Genomic DNA, 18661 nt, shown 5'->3' with positions numbered 1-18661 from the left:
CCCGGACCACCCCCCCCCCTCCCCTCCACTGGGACAGTTGCTCTCCTCAGTGGCCATCTCTGGGGTGTCGGTGGCCACGGGGGCTCGTTTGGGGGTTGGGGACAGTGAGTGGGGATGGTGTGTGTCCCCCCCCCAGCCTGCAGCGGGGTGGGGGGGCTGGTGTGGGTGCTGCCCACGGGTGAAGGAACCCCCAGTGGTGGGGGTGGGACGGGGACATGGCCCCCTCCCAGTGTGGCCCTGGAGAAGGGGCTGCGGGAGGGACTGGGTTGGGCTGGGGGGACCCATGGGTGTTGCTGTGACCCCCCCACCCCAATTAAAACCATTTGCCCAGGATAGAGGAGCCGGTTCCCCATTTGGGTGCATCCGTGCCATACGGTGCCACCACCACCGTCACCGCTGGCGTGCAGCCCCCCCACCTCGCTGAGACAGGGGACCCCATATTTGGGGGGGCGAAGCTGGCCCCATGTTTTGGGGGGGGGGGGAGGTGTCCCTGGAATGGGGTGGCAGGTGGGGTATGGGGGGGCCAGGCTGGGAGGTGGGCACGGGTGAGCGGGGCCACGGCCGGTACCGGACCTGGCACCGGGGTGGGGGGACGGGGTCCGTGGGGGACAGGAAGCTCCCCCCCCCCCATATAGCCCCTTTACTGCCCTGGGGACCCCAAATGCCCTGCCCCCCCCCGGGCTTCTGCTCCCCCCTCTCCATGTCCCCCTCCCACCCCAGCTAGAGCCACGTGGCCCTAATTAGTGGTCGGTAATGAGATTTGCTGGAATTGGATGTCCCTGATCTGGGGGGGGGGAGGGGAGCGGGGGGGGGCGGGGGAGGTGGGGGGGGTCACAGCAGGGCAGGGGGCTGGTGGCTTTGAGGGGGACTTGAGGGGGGGGGACTGGGGTGGGAGCAACATGAGGCTGGGAGGGATTGGGAGGTGTCTCAAAGGGATGGGGGGGCTGGTGGCTTTGTGGGGACTGGGGGGGGGGGCACAGAAGGGGACAGGGAGGGATCGGGGGGGGTGTCTCGGCAGGACACAGAGCTGGTGGCTTGGGTGGGGGCCAGAGCCGTGGGCAGGGTCCCACTGTGATGGGGGGTGGGCAGTGGCTTGGGGAGGGGGGGGGGGTCTGTGGGTGATGGGACCCCACATTGGCCCCCATTTTGGAGGGGGGGGGGCAGATCCAGCACCCTCTGGGCTGACCACCCCCTCCCGTCCCCATCTCCCTTCAGCCCCCCCCAAATGTCATAGTGGGGCCATGTGGGACAAGCACCCATGGGTCCCCCCGGGCTTCACTGTGGGGCTGGCCTTGGCGGGGGGGGGCAGCCTCCTGCAAGACCTATGGCAGCTCTGGACCCCCCCCCCCCGGGACCCCCTCCCCAGTATCGCAGCGTCCCCCAGCCCACAGGTGAGTCCCCCCACGGGATACACCCCTGGCAGTGAGGGACCTGGGGGGGGGGACACGACAGGACACGGTGGGGGGGTGGCAGGTCTGAGCTGGGGACAAGGAGGGGACAGTGTGACCTGGGGTGACAAGGGAGGGACCCTGTGGGGGCTGCGAGCTGGGGGCAGGATGGCCGGCGACGGGAGCTCCGAGCTGGAGACCGGTTTGGGACCTTCTGGATGGCGACGGGAGCTCTGACTCGGTGACAATTATGGGATAGCGTGGCCGGTGACAAGGACAAGGCAGCGTGGCCAGCGGTGGGGGCTCTGAGCTGGTGACAAGGACGGGACCTTCTGGCCGGCGGTGGGAGCCGTGAGCTGGGGACAGGGTTGGGGACAGGGTGGCCGGTGGCGGTGGGAGCTCCGGGAATAGTGGGGCCAGCGGTGACAAAGCTGGGACCCTCTGGACCATGGTGGGACCTTTGGGGAAGGGGTGGGTGAGGAACCCCCCTGGTGGAGACACCCCCCCCCCCCCGTGTCCCCCAGCCGGGTGGCCCTGGCATCCCCCGTGTCCCCTCTGCATCCACTGAGTCCCCGGTCCCCAGCGTTCCTGACCCCCACCCGTGTCCCCCTGATCCCCCCCGTGTCCCTGACCCCCACCCGTGTCCCCCTGATCCCCTCCGTGTCCCTGATCCCCCGCCCCGTGTCCCCTCCGCATCCCCCAGCATCGCTGCGCAAGTGGCTCCAGCTGGGCGGCATCGACCCCGCCCACTTCTCCAGGCCACGCCCACTTCTCCAGGCCACGCCCACTTCTCCAGGCCACGTCCACTTCTCCAGGCCCCGCCCACTCTGGCCACCTCCAAAGCTCCACCCACCCAATGGGCACCACCCACCAACCTCCCCGGGCTAAGCCACACCCACTTTATTTGCATCCCAGCCCCGCCTATGCATTAAGCACCGCCCACCGCCCACCTCACCTGCCCCCTCCCCGTTAATCCCCGCCTACCTCATTTACAACCCAGCCCCGCCCAGGCACCAAATACCGCCCACCACAGAGCCCCACCCCCCTCCCAAGCCCCGCCCACCATATTAGCATACAGACCCCCGCCCACCCTCCCCAGTTGCTCAGCCCTGCTCCCCTCCCAGCCCCACCCACTTCATTTGTGCCCCGCCCCCATCGAGGCCCCGCCCCCCCCCCGGCCCACCCCCTCTCCGAGGCTCCGCCCCACTCTCTGGCACCACCGTGGCCCCGTGGCAATTTGGCACCGCGGCACAGCTCCACCGGCGTGGCCCTTTGGCTCCACGGCACAGGACCGCCGGCACGGCCCCGTGGCTCTTTGGCTCCACGGCACAGGACCGCCGGCACGGCCCCGTGGCCCTTTGGCTCCACGGCACAGGACCGCCGGCACGGTCCCGTGGCTCTTTGGCACCGCGGCACAGGACCGCCGGCGTGGCCCTCCGGCACCAACCTGTGGCACAGCTCCACGGGCGTAGCCCCACGGCGCGGCTCGGTTGGCATCACGCCACGGCCCATCTCCGCCGGCGCGGTCCCCGTGGCTCTCCGGCACTGACCCACGGCACGACATCACCGGCGTGGCCCTGTGGCGCAGCACCACGCCATCCCGCAGCCCCACCAGCACTGCACCCGCGGCGCAACCCACCCAGCCGCGCCACGGGCCCGCGGCCGGACCCCCGACCTTCTCCGCAGCCCGACTCCCCCCGCCCCGTGCCGCCACCGCCCCGTGCCACGACACCGGGAAGGAGCAGCCGCAATCACAGCGCCAAGTCCGACATTGTTACGTACTTACAGTTACAACCCGAGAGATGAAAACGCTGTACACGGCCCGGACCCCCCCCCCCCCCCGGCACAGCCCGGGACCCCCCGCCCTCCCACCACCACCGGCACCCCCCAGCCCCCCAAACCCGGGGGGCCGTGGCTCAGCCCCGCCGGCACTGCCGGGGCTCGGGGGCGTCACAGCGGCGGGTGCCCCTACATTCATGGGGTGGGGGGGCTGCTCCCGGGGAGGGGGACGAGGTGGGTGTCCGTCCCCCCCCCAGGCCCACAGCCAGCGGGAGAGGTGGCGGGGGTCCCGCCGGCGGTTTCCCCCCCGCCAGGCACCGTGGCACCGTGGCAGGGGGCTGGCTCTATCCTAACGCTAAACGAAGCAATAAATTAAAGAGGTTCCCAAGGGGACGCCGAGAAAAAGGGGGGGTGGGGATGGGGGGGGGGTGTCAGGCCACGGGGGGGGAGGGGTGTACAAAAGGTTGTTGTAGAAAAGGAGGGGGGGGGGGGTCTGCTTTGCTCCTGCCATGGAGCCGGGGGGCTGTGCCAGGGGACAGGGTGGCACGGGGTGGGGGGGGTGGTGGAAGGGCTGGGGGTGACATGGGGAGGGTGACATGACTGGGGGTGACGCAAAGTGGGTGGCATGGCTGGGGGGGGGTACGATGGGGTGATGTGAGGAGGGTGCCACGGAGCAGGGGGGGTGACCCGTGCCAGGGGAGGGGGGTGGCACAGGCGGGGGGGGGGTGGCACGGGCAGGGGTGACATGAGTGGGGTGACACGGGCAGGGGTGTCACCGGCCGCGGCACCAGGTTGGGAGCCCTGGTGTCCCAATCCCGGCAGGGCTGTGCCGAAAGGCGGTGCCCACCCCGTGCCGGGGCATGGTGCATGGGGAGGGGGCCACGGCGGCACCGGGAAGGGGACCCAGGCATCCGGGTGGTGGTGCCACCACCGTGAGCCCCAGTGTCAGGTGTGTGGGGGGGGGGGACCTGGCACGGGCAGGCGGACAGGACCAGAAGAGACCCCAGCGGGAGCTGAATAATAAATAGAGCATCAAAAATACAAACCGTGGGGCGGCGGTGGCGGGCGACGCCGGGGCCGAGCCGGGGCCCACGGGCACCCGCAGTCCGGGGTGATGCCGAGCGGGCACCGGGCCCCTCACCGGCTATACCAGGGCGGTCCGGGGCTCGCAGGGACCCACGCTGGCGCAGCTGCTCTTACGGCGTAGCCCGGGGGTGGCCGGGCTACCGGGGCCCTCGCCGGGGCAGCCGTGCTGCAGCAGGATGTCGGCACACTCCTGGCTGCCGGCACGGCGGGCGTAGAAAAGCGCCGTGCGGCCCTGGCCGTCCCGTGCCCGAACGTCTGCGCCGTACTGCAGGCAAAGCCGACGTGTCAGCCGCCCCACGCAGCCATCCCCGGTCCCCGTGGCCGTGACACGGTCCCTGCGGCCGTGCCGCCTCCCCGGTAGCCATGCCGTGTCCGCCACGGATGTGCCACATCCCCCGCGGTCGCGGCACGTTCCCCCACGTCTTTCTTGGCACGGTGTGATTCTCGTAGCCGTGCCATGGTCCCCATGACCACACCACGTCCCCCCTAGCCACGTCACGGCGCCCAAGACCGTGCCACGTCTCCCATAGCCATGTCGTAGTCCCCACGACCACGCCGTTTGCCCTCTGGCCGTGCCATGGTCCCCATGACCGTACCACGTCGCCCATGGCCACGTCATAGTCCCCGTGACCACGCTATCTCCCCCCTGGCCATGCCATGACCCCCGTGACCATTCCACGTGCCCCACGCCCACCCCATGCCGTGCCACAGCCCCTCCACCACCACCCAGTCCCCCTCTCCGCCCCCGCCGCGACGTACCCACACCAGCAGCTGGGTGATGACCACGAGAGCCATGTCGCAGGCTACGTGCAGCGCCGTGCGCCGGTCCTTGTCGCCGGCGCCGACGTTGAGCTGTTCCTTCTTGCCGTGGGCCAAGAGCAGCAGCACCGTCTCCAGGTCCTTCTCCTGCACCGCGCGGAAGAGCTGCTCCCCCAGCGGCACCTCGGTGGCCGGCAGCGGCGCCAGGAAGAGCCGCTGCTCGTACTTGGCCCGGATCCACGACTCCCGCTCCTCCCTGGGGAGACGGGGGGGCATCAGGGACCGCGTGGAGGTGGCACGGTGGTGGGTGGGTGGGAGGGGGACGGGACGGGGACACCCACCGGGATGACTCGTGGGTGGGTTTGCAGCGGCCCTGCGGGTTTTTCTCCCAGATGCTGTTGGCGGTGGCGTTGCCGATGGACGTCAGGACCAGCGTGAGCTCCCGGGGCCAGTCATCCAGGTCGAGGGAGCGCACGCGGGACAGGTGGGTGCCCAGGTTGCGGTGGATCCCCGAGCACTCGATGCAGATCAAGGCTCCCAGGTTCAGGCTGGCCCAGGTGGGATCTGGCGGGATGGGGGGGGGGGGATGCGCAGAGACCGTCGGCACCGCGCCGGGGTGGCCCGTGGCGTTGCCTGGCCCACGGCACGGCCCACGGCGGCGTGTGGCCGTTGCACGGTCCGTGGCATCCCTCGGCTCGTGGCACCCCCATGGCGCGCGGCACAGCGTGACCCGTGGCACCGCGTGTGGCCCGTGGCATCGTGTGGCTTGTGGCATCCCGTGGCACGTGGCGGCTCCTAGCCCGGGGCATTGGGTAGCCCACGGCATGACATGGCCCGTGGCATTAGGTGGCCCGTGGGGTCATGTGGCATCACGTGGCACGTGGTGGCTCCTAGCCCGGGGCATTGGGTAGCCCACGGCATGACATGGCCCACGGCATTAGGTGGCCCGTGGTTTCATGTGGCATCACGTGGCACGTGGCGGCTCCTAGCCCGGGGCATTGGGTAGCCCACGGCATGACATGGCCCGCGGCATTAGGTGGCCCGTGGGGTCATGTAGCACACGGCGCTTCCATGCCCGGATTATCGGGTGGCCCGTGGCACCATGCCACCCCACAGCACCATCCGGCTCACGGCACACCTTGATCCACGGCACCCTGTCACCAGTGGCACCCTCGGCTCCACGTGGCGCACAGCACCGCGTGGCCTATGGCACCGCAAGGGTGGCACCACGCAACCGATGGCCCCCCCCCCGTGGCCTCGCGTGACCAACGACCCCCCCCAGGAGACTCACTGGGTGCCCCACAGTCCACGCAGAGCGAGTTGCCCCGGGCGTTGCGGATGGCCTGGATGGCCACGGCTTCGCTCTGGCTGTCCATGCGAGCCTGGGGAAGACGACGGCGGTGGGGGGTGAGCAGGGCAGGGGGTGATGGCATCGTGGACCCCCCCCCCCCGGCCACCCGTGGGGGTCCTACCTTGTTCTTGCTGCTCTCACAGCACTGCAGGCTGGCCAGGATCTGGCTCTCGATGGCCTGCACCCAGGCATCACGTTCCTCGAAGCTGCCCGCCTCGAAGTGCCACGTCTGGCCCGTGCTGGACACGATGATGAACTCAAAGTTTTCCTCCTCTGCGGGACCAGAGACCCCCCCCCCGGTGGGTGGTGGGATGGGGACGGATGGTGCCGCACGGGGATCCCGCACCCGGGGAGCGCCGGGCTGCGCCAGCACCCCCCTCCCCACCCACCCCCCTGCACCCAAAGGGATGCCCACCCCGGTGTTGCCCACCACCCACCCGCTCCCCGGGGACCCCCCCCCCTCGTCTCTGCCCGGCCGCCGGGCAGGGAGGGGAGGACGGGGCAGGGGAATGCGGTGGCAGCAGGCGAGGATGGGACACGGCCACATGCATGAGTGGAGCAAGCCACGCGCCACGCGCCACGTTACCTGTTTTATAAATATTTCTTAAACTACCAAAGCTTTTTAATTTCCACATTTTGCGCTTGGCTGCGGAGGGTCCGGGGGCAGCGAGAGCAGAGAGAGGAAAGGGGGAGAGAGAGTCACGAGAGGAGCCCGCGAAGCCCCAGCGGGACGGGGACGAGGTGCAGGGGGGTGGCAGGCGGTGGCAGAGCGAGGTGTGAGGGGGGGGACACGGACACGGAGGCGTGAGGAGGGCAGCGGTGGCTGAGCGTGGCAAGGGCAGGAGTCGGGGGGGGGGGCAGGATCGGGCCCAGATCCTCCGTTCGCAGGAGCCCTCCGGCATACCGGGACGTCATCCCCGTGGGGTGCGGTGGCGTTGTCCCCACGGCTCGGTGGTCACTGTCCACGAGTGACCGGAGCTCGGGGCACCGTCCCCGTGGCTCTCACCTTCTGCCTGCCCGGCCGAGCCCTCCGTCTTGGACGGCGTCATCAGTTTCTTCCGTCGGTGCTTCTTCCTGTCGATCATGGGCGACGGCGGCGGGTCTTTGCCGGAGCTGCTGGGGCTGGATATGGCTTCGAAGGCAGGGGGGCCGTCTGCCGAGAGACCCACACGCTGGGGTACTGGGGGCCACCGAGCTCGCCAGGGCCGCTGCGCTCGTTAGGATCGCTGGGGCCACCAGGGTGACAAGGACCGGTGGGCTCACCAGGGCCATTGGAGCCGCCAGGGTCACCAAATTCACCAGGGTCACCAAGTCCACTGGGCTCACCAGGGTCACCAGGGCCACCAGGGTCACCAGGGCCACCGGGACCATGGTCACCAAATCCACCAGGGTCACTGGGGCCACTGGGCTCACCAGGGTCACAAGAGCCACTAGGGTCACCAGGGCCACCGGGACCATGGTCACCAAATCCACCAGGGTCACCAAGTCCACTGGGCTCACCAGGGTCACCAGGGCCACCGGGACCATGGTCACCAAATTCACCAGGGTCACCAAGTCCACTGGGCTCACCAGGGTCACAAGAGCCACTAGGGTCACCAGGGCCACTGGGACCATGGTCACCAAATCCACCAGGGTCACCAAGTCCACTGGGCTCACCAGGGTCACAAGAGCCACTAGGGTCACCAGGGCCACCGGGACCATGGTCACCAAATCCACCAGGGTCACCAAGTCCACTGGGCTCACCAGGGTCACCAGGGCCACCGGGACCATGGTCACCAAATCCACCAGGGTCACCAAGTCCACTGGGCTCACCAGGGTCACCGGGACCATGGTCACCAAATCCACCAGGGTCACCAAGTCCACTGGGCTCACCAGGGTCACAAGAGCCACTGGGCTCACCAGGGCCACCAGGTTCATTGTGGCCTCCAGGATCCCCAGGGCCACCAAGGGCCACCAAGTCCCCAGGCTCACCAGGTGCCACCAGGCTCCCTTAAGGGCCTCCCCGGGCAAGGTCCCTGGCTCCATCCCGGCGAGGTAGCTGGGTCCACGAGCACGAGAGGGGACGGGGACGGGGACACTCACCAGAGCCAGACAGTTTGGCGCTGGAGGCGGAGGCGCAGCGCTGCAGCGACCGCTCAGCCTTGCCCGTGCCCTTCATCCCCGGCTCCGGTGGGAGGCTGAGCCCCACCGGGGAGGCGCCGGCTGCGGGTGGAGAAGGACCGGTGTGACACAGGGGTGTCCCCCACACACACCCCCAGCCCACCGCCACCATCACCGCCCCGGTACTCACCACCGCCCTCGGGTGCCGTCCCACCGCCCACGTCCTTCACCAGCCCGTTGATGCTGGCGGAGGGACCGCAGGCAGAGATGGCGCGGGGCGGGCGCTTGCCGGGGACCTTGACGGTGGTACGGAGGAGGTCCATCTCCTTCCCATGGGTGCTGTGGATGTAGTCCTGCCACGGGGACAGGTGGGGGCTGAGACCGTGGCTCGCCCCCACTGTGGGGACAGGGGTGGGGACGGGGACACTCACGTTGATGCTGGGGTGGTAGAAGAGGAGCCCGTTGCTGGACAAGGTCACGTACTTCTTCTTCCACTCCTTGTTGAGGGAGTTGCCGCTGCGCTTCAGCAGGAAGCTCTGGGGACGAAGGGACGGTGAGGGGGACGGGGAGGGGACGGCTGGGGACCTTGTCGTGTCCCACCACCGCCACCACCGCCCCGCCGACCTGCTTGATGGGGATGGCACGGCCGCTGCCCGCCACCTCGCCCCGGCTGTCCAGGCTCCGCTTCTCTGAGTCGCTGCCCCGGCGCGTCTGCGGGGAGACGAGGGACGGGGTCGGTGGGACGCGTGGTGGGGGCACTGGGGGTGCCACGTCCCCCACCACTGCGGCTCTGCTGGGGGGACACCCTGGGGTGCCCACGTTCCCCCACGGCCAGAGCCCCATGGTGGGGACAGCCTGGGTGCCATGCGTGTCCCCCATCACCACCCTGCCGGGGAGGGGGGGGACACCCTAGATGCCACGTGTCCCCCTGTGCCACCACCACCACCATGCCAGAGGGATGGTGTACCCCCCACTGCTGGGTAGACACCCCGAATGCCGCGTGCCCCATGCTGCCACCACCCTGCTAGGTGACACCCCGGATGCCACGAGCCCCCCCCCCCCCCCACTGCCACCACCCTGCCAGGGGGACACCGTGGGTACCACACGGCTGCCACCACGGGGCTCCCGGCACACTCACGGCAAAGAGGCTGGTGCGGCGCTTGGCCCCGCGGTGCAGGGAGCTGGGGGTGCCCAGGGGGGCCGGGGTCTCGCTCCGCAGCTCCCGGTGGCTGACGTTGGGGGTGGATGGCAGCGAGGATGAGTAGTCGCTGGTGTGGCCACCGTTGCTGGCCTGGATGGGACGTGGGGTCAGCCCCGGCGTCCCGTAGCCAGACAGACGGGTTGAGGTTTAGGGGGGGCAGCACCCGGCCGAGGCAGGGTGAGCCGGGGGGGTACCTGGCCGGGGTGGATGCCCCCGACAGGGGTGGATGCGGCCGAGTGGCTGGGGGTGCTGGGCAGAGATTTGCAGGACGCCATGAGCTGCTGCTGCTTCTTCAGTGCCACCACCTTCTGGGCGACTGCGCCGAGAGCCTCGCGTCAGGCGGGTCATGCTGCCGAGACCCCCCCGCCATGACCTGCCCGGCCACGGTCCCCATCCGACCCCGCCAATGGTCCCCATCATCCCACCCAGCCATGGGTCCTGTGCCACTCTGGCCGCAATTCCCAACCTACCCAACCACGATCGCCATCCCACGGTCCCCGTCCTACCCGGTCACCGGTCCCCATCCTGCCACTGGTCGTGGCCCCCATCCCACCACCAGCACGCAATCCCCCCCCCTCCACCCCGGCTATGCCGGACCTGCCGGCGCAGCCGAGCACCCCGGGACACCCACCCTCGTTGAAGACCCGGTCAACGTTGAGGCCGTACGTGGCACAGGTCTCGTAGTAGAGGCACCGCTTCATGTCCCCGCAGAGCGCCTGAGCCCGGGCGTCCTCGATCACCCGGGGGTTGGAGGAGCTGATCTTGTCTGGGGGGGGGGAAGCAGGGGAGTGAGGCGGGGATCATCCTGACCCCATCCCTGTGGGGCTGGTCCCACACCCCCAGCTCACCCTGGGTGCCCACCAGCGCCAGGGCCACCTCACTGGTGCCCCGGTAGCCGCTGAGCAGCGCGTGCAGCTGCGTCACCTCCTCGAAACTGCTCTCGTTCTCCAGGCTGAAGACGAAGATGACGGCGTCCACCCAGCTGGCAAACTGGTGGGGGGACGCGGACGGGGGTCAGGGCTCGGCACCGGCCGGCACAGCATGGCCCCTGGCCCCCAGTCCCCAGGTACCTTGGCGTCCGGGGCGCCTCCTTCCTCCCGGATGAGCAGGAGGTGGCTCTGGCCATCGACCGTCACCTCACGCTTGAACTGACCACCTGGAGCCGGAGGGAGGAGAGGGGGAAGCCTTCTGGCTGTGCCTGACCCCATCGCCTTGAACAACCCATGGCCATGCCCAGCACCGTGACCTTCTCCATACCATGGCCATGCTCAGCACCATGGCCTTGCCCCCATGGTCGTGCCCATCACCGTGACCTTCTCCATCCCATGGCCATGCCCAGCACCGTGACCTTCTCCATCCCATGGCCGGGCCCATCACCATGACTTTGTCCCCCATGGTCATGCCCAGCACCATGGCCTTCTCCATCCCATGGCCATGCCCAACACTATGGCCTTGTCCATCCCATGGTCATGCCCAGCACCATGACCTTCTCCATCCCATGGTCATGCCCAGCACCATGACCTTCTCCATCCCATGGCCAGGCTCATCACCATGACCTTCTCCATCCCATGGCCATGCCCATCACCGTGACCTTGTCCCCCATGGTCATGCCCAGCACCATGACCTTCTCCATCCCATGGCCATGCCCAACACTATGGCCTTGTCCGTCTTCATGACCTTGTCCGTCCCCATGGCCTTGCCCATCCCGTGCCCAGCACCACGACCTTCTCCATCCCCGTGGCCACTCACTCTCGGTGGGCTCCAGGCCCACGTAGGAGCCGGTGAGGAAGCGATGGACGAGCGCTGACTTCCCGCTCTTGCTGCTGCCCAGGACTCCCTGGGGAGAGGGCAGAGGGGGCGTCAGGGCGGCCGAGGACGGGAGGACACGGGGCAGGGACACGGGGTCATGGTACCCACCAGGCGGATCTCGGGGACGGAGCGGCCCAGGGTCCATTCCTGGCTGTTCACCAAGGCTTCTGCGGGGAGGAGAGGGGTGAGATGGTGCCTGGGCACCCCCCGGCACCCCCCGGCACCCCAGCCCCGGGGTGGGGCACGGCCGCCCCCAGCCCTGCGGCAGCGCCGCTGGCAGCATCCTGCGTGGGCGGCCACGAGCCGTCACCAAGCAACGGCACCGCACCGAGCCCGGCGGGGGCGGCGGGAGGGACGCGGAGACGCGACGTGGCGGGGACGGGGACGTGGCGCCACGGGGCCCCGCTCGCCGTGGGCACGAGGATGCGGTGGACGCAGGGACGTGGCAAGCACGAGGATGAAGAGCGGCAGGAGGACGTGGCGTGGCGCAGGGTGGTGAGGGCAACCAGGACGAGATGGGCATCAGGACATGACGGGCGCCAGGACGCGGCGTGGCACGAGGACGTGGCGTGGCACAGGGCCATGATGGATTCCAGGACACGATGGGCACGAGGAGGCGGCGTGGCACAGGAACACGATGGGCACCAGGGCACAGCGTGGCACGAGGACGTGACGTGGCACGCGGTGGGCACGAGGATGCGATGGACATGGTACGCGACAACATGGCAGGCACCAGGATACAGCATGGCACGAGGACGTGGCGCGCACGGGGACACGACAGGCACAAGAACACAGCGTGGCACGAGGATGTGGTGTGGCACAGAGACAGGATGGGCGCCAGGACGCGGCGTGGTACGAGGACACAGCGTGGCACACGATGGGCACGAGGATGCGATGGACGTGGTGCACGAGAACATGGCAGGCGCCAGCGCGTGCGGGGCACGAGGACGTGGCACGGCACAAGCACACAGCGTGACACAAGCACATGGCGTGGCACAAGGACGTGGCACGGCACAAGGACACTGCCCGTGCCCCCCACGCACCTTGCCCGGCCCCCCCAGCCCCCCTCGGGCAGTGGGGCTCCTTGCCTCCTGCACCGCGAGAAGGGGAAACTGAGGCAGGGTAGAGGCAGAGGGTCCCCCCCCCCTCCTGTGCCTCAGTTTCCCCCGTGCCATACGCACGACTGCACGCTGCCAGGTGCGCGGCAGGTGAGGGGTTAACGCCGCTGCCTGTCACCCCGCACATCGTCACCGAGCTGCCACCCACGGGTGTCCCCGCTCCCACCCCCGTGTCCCCAGCAGGCTCTGCCCACGCGCCCCACGGCACCGGTGGGTTGGGGATGGGAGCGGGGCGGACGGAGGGATGCAGAGGGGCGGACGGACGGACACGGCGTGGCTACGGGGCGGCCAGACAGATGGACGTGGGACGAGTGGGACAGAAGGACGGGTGAACGTGTGACGCACGGATGGCGACAGGGATGGAAGAGCGGAAGGACGGACGGACGGGTGCCAGGATGGAAAGACGGGGGGGGGGGTTGGCCCCTGAGCCCCATGGAGCCAGCCCCAACGGGGAAACTGAGGCACAGGAGCTCCCGCCACGGCTGGCACCTGCGGACCCCCCGTGTCGGCTGCCCCACGGGACCCCAAGGCCGGGCACGGGTCAGGACGCCTGGGTCCCCCCACGCAGGGGGGTGTCCCTGCCTGGTGGGTCACAAGTCCCCCTCCACGTGCCCCAGCACCCACTGATCCCCCCCCCCGCCACAAGCCGTGGGGTGCAGACAGCTCCTTCTGCCCCACACAGGTCACAGCCCCGCACGGGCACTCCCCACGCCGACCGCCTGCCCCACAAGCAGCCACGGGGAAACTGAGGCACGGCACAACATCCCACGGCACACAGCCGGCGCGCCGACGTAGGCGATCCGGTGGTACCCCCCCCCCCAACCCCGCCATCCCTCCCGCATCCAGGTCACCGAGGGATGCGGGGGAAACTGAGGCACGGTACGGTGACCCCTCCCCAGCCCAGTTCCCCCCTCCCCAGCCCAGTTACTCACTGGGGGAGGCCCCTCTGCCCGGGTCGGTGCCGAGCAGGGCCCAGGGGGGTGCGGGGTGGGTGGGGGTGGCCGCCGGGCTCTTGGTGAAGATCCCGCTGATGAACTTGAGCATCTTGCGGTCGCGGGTGGAGGCTCGGCCGCCCTCGCGCCCCCGTTTCAACCCCGTTTCGGCGAGGGGGGGAGCGGGCGCCGGCGCCAAACCCCCCGGTCCTGGGTGTAAATCGCTGTAATCCAGGGTCTTGCTTTTGCCTTTGTGGGGGGAGAGCCGAGCCCGCGGCGGAGGTCGGGGGACCCCCTCGGCGCCCGCTTTGCCCCCCGGTTTGGGGCGTCCCTTGCCTTCGCCCTCGGGCCAGGAGAGGCGGCTGCCGGCGGTTTTGTGGGGGCCTTTGCCCGTCTTGGCGTCGGAGCCCACCTTGGCACCGCTGGTGGTCACCGTCTTGAAGGGTTTGGTGCCGGCCAGGCGTAACCGGCGGGCACCGGCGGCCGGGTGCGGGGAAGATGCGCCGGGTGCCGGGTGGGAGGGGGGTTTGCCCCCGTCCGGGGCACCCTCGGGGCAACCCCAGCTGGCTTGGGCCAGCAGCGGGCGACGGGGGGGTGCCGAGGGGTGGGGGCACTCCTGGGGTCCCCGACCCCGCTCCCCCGGCACCTCCAAGGTGCCCTTGGCCCCCCGGGCGAGGGAGTCGGGTTTGGGGGGCACGGCGGGGGGTAACAACGCCGGGTCGGGTTTAGGGGGTACGGCGGGAGGGGGTAGCGACGCCGGGTCGGGTTTGGGGGGCACGGCCGGGGGGGGAGGCAATAAGGCCGGGTCGGGTTTAGGGGGTACGGCGGGGGGCAACAAGGCCGGGTCGGGTTTGGGGGGCACGGCGGGCGGGCCGGCGGCAGGCGTCGAAGCGGGCGAGCGGGGGCGGTTGACGCCATGCCCGCCGCGGGGTTCGGCGAGCCGTTGGGCGACCGAACCTTCGCCCGTCGGCGGCGGGCCGGGACTGGGAGTCCGGGGGCTGCCGGGGGGTAACGGGGTGTCGATGGGGCCGGAGCCGGCAGTACTTATCCAGAGAGCGTCCTGGCGTTGGAAAAGCCGCTCGGGCCTCTTGGTTTTGCCGCCGCCGCCGCCTCCGCCGGGGTCTTCGGTGCGGGCAGCATCCGCCGCCTGCCCGGCTTGGGGGGCTCCATCGCCTCCCCCCCCTAATTGCTCCGCTTCCCCTGGAGCTGCCACCGATTCGAGCTTGACCAGGGTGAGGGAGATGAGGTAGGTGGTCCGGCGCTGGAGGCCGGTGGTCCTGCTCATGGGTGCGGGCAGGGCAAATCCCCCCCCCCCGCCACCACCACCACCCCCCCTTCTCCGCCCCCGGAGCCGGGTAGGCAGGCAGGCAGGGACACCCCCCCTCTTTTTTTTTCTTTTCCCTGTTCCCCCCCCCCTTTCCTCCTTCTTTTTTTCCTTTTTCTCCCCTCGCCGGCTCCGCGTCCGCCGGTACCGGGAGGATGCTCGGCGCGGTCCCCACCCCCGGCCCTGCCTCCCCGAAGCCTTCCCCGCTCGCCCGCCCCCGGAGGGGTTGGCACCGCCGCCGCGCCCCCCCCCCCCCTTTCCCAAATCCACCCCACCCCCCCCCTTCTGCCCCCCCCCCCCACCCCCAGCCCCCCACCCCCCACCCCTTCCGCCGGGATCGGGCCCCCCCCCACTCACCCCCACCCCGGGTTAGCGACCGGGGGGCATCGTGGGGGGGGGGGGGGGTCGTCCCCCTCCCCAGTGCTGGGGGGGGGTGGGGGGAGATGGGGGGGGGGAGAGTGGGGGGGGGGAGTGTGGAGCTGGGGGGGGGGAGGGTTTTGGGGTGGGGGGGGTGGAGGGAATGGGGGGGGGGTTATGGGGCTGGAGGGGGGGGGGGTTATGGGACGCGGGGTGATGGGGGGGGGTTATGGGGCGGGGGGGGCCATGCCCGGGACCCCCCGGGACCGGGGCTCACGGCAGCGCCCCGACGGGTTCGTCCTTGGCGGCGGCGGCGGCGGCGGGAGGGAGGGAGATGGGGGGGGGCCCGGTGCCCGGTGCCCGGCGGGGGGGGCCGGGGCCGCCGCTCTCCGCCATGCGCCGCTCCCGGGGCCGGGCCGGGGGCGGGAGCGGGCGGCGGCCCCGCCGCTACCGGGCAGGCGCGACCGCCCCCGCCCCCCCCCCCAGCCACCGCCGCTTCCCCCCCCCCTCACCCCCCCCCAGCCCTCCTCCAGCCCCCCCATCTCCCCCCCTCCACCCCCCATCTCCCCCCATCCCTCCCTCCCCCTCTCCCACTCCCCTGCATCCCCCCCCCAGTCCCCTCCCTCCACTCCCCTAGGGCAGCAATGGGGCGCCGGGGGGGGGAGTGTGGGGGGGTGCTGGGGGTGTGGGGGGGTCCCTGGGGGCCGCAGACACGGGCCAGGCCCCATTTGCCCCCGTTTTCCGGCATTTTTAGCAGCCGGGCGCAGCAATCCTCCGCATCCCGTTGCCACGGCAACGGCGGGGCTGGCGATGGGGGGACCAGCCGTGGCACCCACTGGTGACACCCAGGCCAGGCTGTCACCATCACACCCAGTCACCTCCCTGGTCTGTGTCGTTTGTCCGTGTCCCCCCCCCCCCCCCAGCATCTGCCACCGTGACCCCCCCACCGTCCCGGCCACGCACGCTGCCACACCGGCCTGTGTCCCCGTGGCACAGCCCGGCGAGGGGACACGGGGCCTGGGGATGGATGGAGGGTCCCGGGGTGGACGTGAGACCCCCGGGGGACAGGGCTCGGGGACAAGGGACAGGGCTCGGGGATGGACACGGGGGTCAGGGATGGACACGGGGGGTCAGGGACAGGCACGGGGTGTGGGGACGGGGTACGGTGCCGAGGGACGGACGTGACGCTTGGCGGCGGACGCAGCGTTTGGGGATGGATACGGAGCTCGGGGACGGACACGGCGCTTGGGGACAGGCCACCTGCCCGGGTTCAGTGGGGCAGGACCCCCCCCTCACCCCTCTGTGCCCACCCCAGGGTGACCGGGAGGTGGGTGCTGGCACCCAGGGGGCAAGGAGGGGGGGACCCCAGCCCCGTGTCCCCTCTGGGACAGGGGTGCCAGGGGCCGAGCTGACATGGGTGGCCCGTGGGGCTGGGGGCCACACATCCCCTGTCGTTCCCCCCCCCACCGGTGCGGGGTCCCTGGGGAGCTGGCACGTCTCCGGTGCTCGTGACAGAGCCAGGCGCGTCGTCCCAGCAACCCGCCCACGGCCCACGCCGAGCCACCGCGCCGTGTCCCCTCCCCAGCACCCGCTGAGGATGGGGGGGGGGGAGCACCCCCTGAGCCCCCCCTCCCTCATCCCTTACTGTCACCCCAGGGGTGGCACGCTGCCCCTGGTCAGACCATGTCCCCGTGCTGGGCTTGGGGGGGGGGTCTGGCCCTTCTCAGCCCCCCCCCCATGGTGGCAGTGCTTCCCCTCCAGTACAGCCCAGTCTCTCCCAGTGCCCCCTAGCAGCCCCCAGGCGAGGGGCCGGGTGCCCCCCCCCATCGCTCAGGGTTGGTAGTCGTGGCACCATGTCCCACGCTATTGGGGGGGGGGGGGGAAGGAATCACCCCAGGTCTGACCCGTCCCCCCTGCCTAGGACAACCATGTCCCCATCCCATGTCCCCAGGGTCCTGCTGGACTCCCCCCAGTGTCTCCCCTGGGAGTTGGGGGGCTGGGGGGGGGCAGAGGAGGGCGAGGGGAGGGCATAGCGGGCAGCACCCCCCGAGCAGGAGCTGGGCTCTGGGATGCACTGGGGGGGGGGGTAGGGGGGGGTATCCTGTGCCCCCCCATCAGTGCTGGCGGTGGGTACCACTTTGCGGGTGCTTAGCAACAAGGCATCCCCCTGCTTCCCGTTGCCATGGCAACCGCGCTGGGGAGATGCCAGCGCACAAGGTTGGGGGGGGGGGGGGCCACAGGGATGCGGGGTTTGGCACTCGGAAGCTGGGGGGGGTACACCGGCACCTGTGCCCCCGGTGACGCCATCCCACCAGACACCCACCAGGAGGGACTGCGGGGTGGGAGAGTCGTTCGTGTCCCGTGTCCCCCTCCCCAAAACTCCGTGGGGCCCCCCAAAAGCAGGCCCCCCCCCCCCCAAATCCGGCAGCAGGGCCCCCCGTCGGCGACCGCCGGAGGTGAGGAAACGGCCCACGTCACCGACCGCAGCACCGGGGCTGTTGCACCGGAAACCGCCCCGATGGCACAGCTGCGGCAAAAGGGGGCCAGCGACCCCCAACCCCCCCCACGGCGGTTCCTTGTGCCCCCCTCTGTGTCCCCAAATGGGTCCCCATGGAGGTGGACGGTGCTACCGGGCCCAGCTGGGCCCCCAGTATGGCACTGGGCAGGATTGGGCCTCGGCCGCACTGGGGTGCTGGGCACTGGTGCCCCACGGTTTGGGGGCGGCCCTGTTGGAAGGGGAGGGGGAAGCCCAAGGACCCCCCTGAGCTGGGACGGGCAGCGCCAGCGCGGCCGTGGGGACCACCACCGTGTGCATCACTGGGTGTCTGTCCGTCCGTCCCTCCATCATCCCTCCACCTGTCCGTCCGTCTGTCCATCCATCTGCCCACCCACCCTTCCGTCCATCCATCCCTCCATCCATCCCTCCATCCCTCCACTGGCCCGTCCATCCATCCATCCTCCCGTCCATCCATCCTCCCGCCCATCCATCCCTCTGTCCATCCATCCCCCTCCCCGCCCCTCCATCCCTCTCCCCCCCCCCCCTCACCGGACCCCCGGGGCGCTGCCCGTACCTTGCACCACGCAGAGGGACGCCGTGAGGTTGGCCCTGAGCCGCGGATCCGGCACCGTCTCCACCAACCGAATCAACTTATTGACGTGTTTCTTGGCCCCTTCGTGCCGCTTCACCTCCGCCCGGATGGCGGCCAGCACCTGCTGCCGGGGGGGGGTCATGGCACCCTTAGGTGCTGGCAGGGTCCCGCCGGGTCCCCGGGGTCATGGCTCAGCTCGGGGCTCGGCCCCGTTTGGCGTCGTTCTCCCTTGGGTTCATCCGGCCCCGCCGGACCACGCTTCCTGGCTGGCGTCACCTCGGTGGGGTTGGCGTCACCTCGGTGGGGTTGGCGTCACCCCGGTGGGGCTGGCACGGGCGCCCGCCGGCGGGCGCAGGGTTGGGCCTGGG

General features: G+C 70.6%; 1 protein-coding gene across 2 annotated transcripts; it reads right to left on the bottom strand.

The window, feature by feature from the left end:
- Positions 1–4175: 4175 nt before the first annotated feature.
- AGAP2 (ArfGAP with GTPase domain, ankyrin repeat and PH domain 2) lies at positions 4176–18450 on the bottom strand. 2 transcript variants are annotated; one of them, XM_075049904.1, is made up of 19 exons: positions 18276–18450; positions 11582–11640; positions 11414–11501; positions 10735–10820; positions 10513–10654; positions 10296–10430; positions 9859–9980; positions 9602–9754; positions 9088–9174; positions 8895–8999; positions 8654–8816; positions 8446–8565; positions 7370–7516; positions 6950–7009; positions 6485–6636; positions 6304–6394; positions 5354–5576; positions 5013–5268; positions 4176–4518 (listed from the first exon to the last, which is right to left on the bottom strand). In XM_075049904.1, exons 1-19 carry the CDS (start codon positions 18433–18435, stop codon positions 4312–4314), a joined length of 2556 nt encoding a protein of 851 aa, XP_074906005.1. In that variant the 5' UTR covers positions 18436–18450; the 3' UTR covers positions 4176–4311. The 2 variants fall into 2 exon arrangements, with proteins under 2 accessions (XP_074906005.1, XP_074906006.1); XM_075049905.1 differs by lacking the exon at positions 6950–7009.
- Between the last annotated feature and the right edge of the window lie 211 nt (positions 18451–18661).

The sequence above is a fragment of the Buteo buteo genome, chromosome 17, assembly GCF_964188355.1.
Source record: "Buteo buteo chromosome 17, bButBut1.hap1.1, whole genome shotgun sequence".
Taxonomy (NCBI): domain Eukaryota; kingdom Metazoa; phylum Chordata; class Aves; order Accipitriformes; family Accipitridae; genus Buteo; species Buteo buteo.
This window is presented reverse-complemented; position numbering and strand designations above follow the sequence as displayed.

What these genes read in the sequence shown, in the direction of transcription:
- AGAP2 (XM_075049904.1), bottom strand. Translation starts at nt 18,435, where the DNA reads ATGACCCCCCCCCGGCAGCAGGTGCTGGCCGCCATCCGGGCGGAGGTG. An exon ending in GCCGCACCAGCCTCTTTGCC is followed by an intron (nt 9,175 to 9,601) that starts GTGAGTGTGCCG and finishes GTCTCCCCGCAG; the next exon opens with ACGCGCCGGGGCAGCGACTC. An exon ending in AAGAAATATTTATAAAACAG is followed by an intron (nt 6,637 to 6,949) that starts GTAACGTGGCGC and finishes CTGGTCCCGCAG; the next exon opens with AGGAGGAAAACTTTGAGTTC.